At 39.0% G+C, this 4,804-nt stretch overlaps 1 protein-coding gene across 1 annotated transcript in view; it reads right to left on the reverse strand.

Moving 5' to 3' along the window:
* LOC106531161 (transcription factor COE3) overlaps positions 1-4,804 on the reverse strand; it is a gene marked incomplete at its 5' end in the record, with an annotated part of 43,311 nt that overhangs the window by 30,242 nt on the left and 8,265 nt on the right. The window contains 1 exon segment of the mRNA XM_014026944.1: positions 1,455-1,536. Within this exon segment, the coding sequence (XP_013882398.1) occupies positions 1,455-1,536 (82 nt within the window).

A 4,804-nucleotide genomic window follows, 5' to 3' on the forward strand; every position in this document is an offset into this window, starting at 1 on the left:
TTCAGTTTTAAAGATTCAAAGTCAATGATTCAAGATCAAAGATTCAGTTTTAAAGATTCAAAGTCAATGATTCAAGATAAAAGATTCAGGATGAAAAATTCAGGATTACAGATTCAAAGAGAAAGATGCAAGATCAAAGATTCAGGATCAAAGATTCAGAATTACATATTCAAAGTCAATGATTCAAGATCAAAGATTCAGGATGAAAAAATCAGGATTACAGATTCAAAGTCAAACATGCAAGGTCAAGGATTCAGGATTGAATATTCAAGTTTAAATATTCAGAATTAAAGAATGAGGATTAAAGATCAAAGATTCCGAATTACAGATTCAAAGTCAATGATTTAAGATCAAAGATTTAGGATTATTAATTCTGGATTAAAAATTCAAGATCAAAGAATCACAATTAAAGATTTTAGGACCAAAAGTTCAGGGGTAAAGATTCAAGATCAAAGATTCAGAATTAAAGATTCAAAGTCAATGATTCAAGATCAAAGATTCAGAATTAAAGATTCAAAGTCAATGATTCAAGATCAAAGATTCAGGATCCAAAACTCTGGATCAAAGATTCCATTTCAAAGATTCAAGATTAAAGATCCAAAGTCAATGATTTAAGGTCAAAGATTTACGATTAACAATTCAGGATTAAAACCTCAAGATCAAAGAATTAAGATTAAAAAGTTTAGGATCTATGCTTTCATTAGCTGTCAGATTATTTTCTTAAAACACATTCTGTTTGTCACCTCAACCATGGAGGTTGTGTTTTCAGTAGCGATGGTTTGTTTGTCAGTGCTTCCATCTGTGCACAAGATCACTCAGCAAGTGAAGGACGGAACAAACAGAAACTGAAACTTAGAACAAAGAACAGAGTCAGAGGCTGCTTTTTATTGATGATGTCATACTGTGACAGCCAATCAGCATTCAGCAAACTTTGTCCCACAAATCACATCTCAGCTCACTTATTTGCATAAACTAGGGTCTTGGCAGAAAGTGTGTTTTTTAGTTCTTTTTTAGTATTTGTTGAATTTTGTATTTTTGTAGAATTTGTTTCCTAAAGAATCTGTTGAGAATTTATCTGTTTTGACACAAGTATTCTGAATTAGAGTTACGGTTAAACTGACTGTGTTCTTGTTTGTTGGACTCCATGCCTCTGTAGAGCTTTTAATTATTTTAAAAGTATATTTATGTGTAATTTAGTGATATTAGGTAACTGAGTTGTTTTTGTTGGTTTTATTGTCAGAACCGAACTGGAGTAGGAAAACCATCAAACTGTGAGACATTTAAACTGGGATGGACAGAACGTCAAGCTGACAGACGGTCCCTGTTGACCTCTCATATTTTATCTGCAAAGCAATAAGCTTTAGGCCGCCGAGCTGCAGTGCATTATGGGTATGTCAGGTCCTCCAAAGCCGTGTCCTGCCCTTTAGGGAAATGAATTCATAAATGTGAGTTACCTGAAACCTCCTCATGTCTCGGGGGTTTCCTGCATTCTTCAGACAGTTCTGGTTACATTTAAGGAAGAACTTGAGGAAGAACCTGAACAAAAACACACAAGAGGAAGAAGAAACTGCATCAAAGATAAGAAATGTTCTGAATTCACATGAATTCAAGCTTTAAGTTCTGCAGAAATTATTGTGAGTCCAAGATTGATATTCATTAGTTTAATGTTAAAGTTTCAAACTTTGTGCTGAAGGAGAATCCAAACATCGGACTCAGTGGTGGGCACCAGTGTAGGGGTCACCTCGAGTGAAGAAACAAGATTTACTGCCTCGAAGCAGGCCTCGGTTTTACTTGATGATGTCTACTTAAGGCACCCTCGGGGTAGGAGCTGGCTCACCTCGGATCAGTCAGGTAACTGATGTCGGCTCACTTACCGGTTATTGGCGAACAGGTGTTTTCCAGGTAACTTTCGTCTGTTCCAGTCCAAGCCAGAAAAATTCAAGCCGTATCCGATTCCTCCTTCCAAAATAAAATCTCCCCTTGGGAGTTAAAAACACTCATGAGGCTCAGCCTCGGGTTGAGACCACCGACAGGCATGCCGGGTCCCTGGCTGTGAAGTCTTCCCTAGTTAGCTCATGGGATCAGACTTTAAGCCAAACTGGGGTTTCTCCGGAGAGAATCCCAGCTGTCTTCCTAGGTTGGAATCAGGGAGAAGAGTGTGTTGCTCAAAGCCATCTGGGTCAGTAAAAGAAATGGACGAACTTTGGTTCCGCCCTCAGGCTTAGAGATGAGTCAGAGAAGAAAGATAAAGATTTGCCTGCCGGTGCCAGCCCAAGGTTAAAATCCTGTGGTTGTTCAACAACATGATATGATAACCTCTTTTCAGCTTTCTTCTGATAGACTCTAAGAAAAATCACTGCAAAACATTTATGATGATTAATTAACATTCCTGTTTTATAATCAGTTCTGAACCTTCTGTTGGTCCAGATAAATGAAAGATTTTCTCAGGAAAAATCCACAATTATATTATTGTGTTCACAGTAAAATAAAAACAGTGATTTACATAAAAACATAATGAAAACATTGTAATCAGATTCTCTGTGATTTTTTATACAATTGGAAATCTTTAAAGGCGGGATAAAAGAAAAGAAGTGGTTCCACTTTTCCTGTGACAGTCATTATCATGATTTAACAAATGCATAAACATTCTTAGTTAAACAACAAATGAATCATGAACAGAAGAGATTGTTCTGTCCATTAACTGATTAAGAGAACTGAGAGGTTCTCTTCCACGGTTAGAATGACCTGTCATGGCCTAAACAGAGTTCAGTTTGTGACAGAGTTCCTGTCCTCTCGTCAGGCCTGTCCGAGGCCTGCTTCGAGGCAGTAAATCTTGTTTCTTCACTCGAGGTGACCCCTACACCAGTCTGCTAAAGCGCAAATCCACTAATTGCGGACCTAAATATTTCGTTTGAGCTTCAGCGGTCTTCCTAATTTTTATAATTCATAAGTAGATTTGCGCTTTCTATAATTAAAATGCAGTACCACTAATAACTAATTATCTACCAGTCATCATTATCTTGAACAGCAGAAGGTATGGCTGTCAGTGAATCACAACACACGTGATCTATCCAACAGCACCCCTCCCAGATAAACACACTTGTTGGAAACGTATACATCCTTGCTGACAGTTGCTTTCGGTCACAGTTCTGATTTCCCACAATGCTTTGTGTCTGCTTACGTAGAAGGAAGGCAATGTTTGGTACTCCATTTCCCAGTAAAAACAGTTGACATTTGTAATCCATACTAAAATTTTGTATGCATTGATTTATTTTACTTTACAATCGGAGCTCCTTTTTAAAAAAAAAAAAAAAAAGTTTAAATGCTGGCGCTCAATGCTTGCCGTAATTGGTTGAAGCAATCCGCCAACAGGGTTAGACTGACATCTAGTGGCCAACTGGAGCAACTACATGGAAAATTCATTTCCCGACACAAATCAAATCCATCATGTACCCAGAATGCATCGCTTCAGTTTTCCAATAAACAGTTTTAAAATTACATTAATGATGCTTCTTTAATGAAAAATCTACAACAAACAAGAAAAAGACAAAGAAGCAGCTGAACTAGCAATCCTCAACAACTTTAATTTTTACACCAGGAGCTAAAGGTTTGTTTCAGGAAATCACATCCCCAGCAATCGGCGGTTGTAGAATTAAACTGTACAAGGGTTCATGCACCGTTAGTTGGCAGTGTTGTACATATATTGTACATGAATTATTGCCAGCTTGTAAATGTCAAATTGAACTTGCGCTTTAAAACTTGCTTCCGCTAATTTTTTTATGGCATAATCGCTTTTAAAGTTGTGGACCTAAATAAATTCATAAGCACTTTAGAAATTGCTGAGCTAATTTTTAGGTTAGCACTGCCCACCATTGATCGGACTGATTAAATGTGAATCAGAGTTCAGAAGAACCTGAATCACGTGACCCTGATGTCATCTTCAGACCATCACGTGACTCGAACAGAAACAATTCCTTCATGTTTCACTCCCGTCTTCAGTCTTACTCCACTCTGATGTTGGTTCCCAGCTGCTGCAGGAATCTGCTCTCTGATTCGCTGATGTGTTTGGTGATAACCTCTGACCTACAATCAGCTGCTCAAACACACACAGTCTTATCGCCGCCGTAACCCTTCAGCATCAGCATCCTCAGCTGATCGTCACTTTATCATCAGACGTGCAGACGCCACTTATCTGCTCCTGTGTTTTCTTTAATAGTGGTCTACATCGACCTCCTCCTCATTGCACTTCCTCTGCTACTTGTCTCCTACTTCCTGCCCTCTTGTTTCCTCTATCCTTTTGTCTCTCCTTGTTTCCTTCTCCTCTGAGTGAATAATTGAGGTTGTAAATCTCCACGTCAGACAGATTCAACTCTATTTGTTATCTGATAAGCAGGACAGACCTGACACAGACACACACTCCAACTCAGGGACAGACACACACACACACACACACACACACACACTCACACACTCACACACACACACACACACACACACACACTAACTCAGGGACAGACACACACTCCCTCACATCAGCAGCAGGATAATTTGTCCTCACACTGCGACTACATTTTCTACCTCATAGAGCAGATTAACTCCGACATTGAATGTGTGTCACTGCGTGTGTGTGTCACTGCGAGTGTGTGTGCCACTGAGTGTGTGTCACTGCGTGTGTGCCACTGAGTGTGTGTTCAGTGTCAAGATGTGGGATTTCCGTTTCATGAGGAGATAAATTTGGTAGTGTCCTAATTTGCTGCTCGTAAATATCAGCAGTTAGAAACTCGGTGTGTGTGTGTGTGTGTGT

Source organism: Austrofundulus limnaeus, unplaced genomic scaffold, assembly GCF_001266775.1.
Source record: "Austrofundulus limnaeus strain Quisiro unplaced genomic scaffold, Austrofundulus_limnaeus-1.0 Scaffold602, whole genome shotgun sequence".
In the NCBI taxonomy this organism is placed as follows: Eukaryota; Metazoa; Chordata; class Actinopteri; order Cyprinodontiformes; family Rivulidae; genus Austrofundulus; species Austrofundulus limnaeus.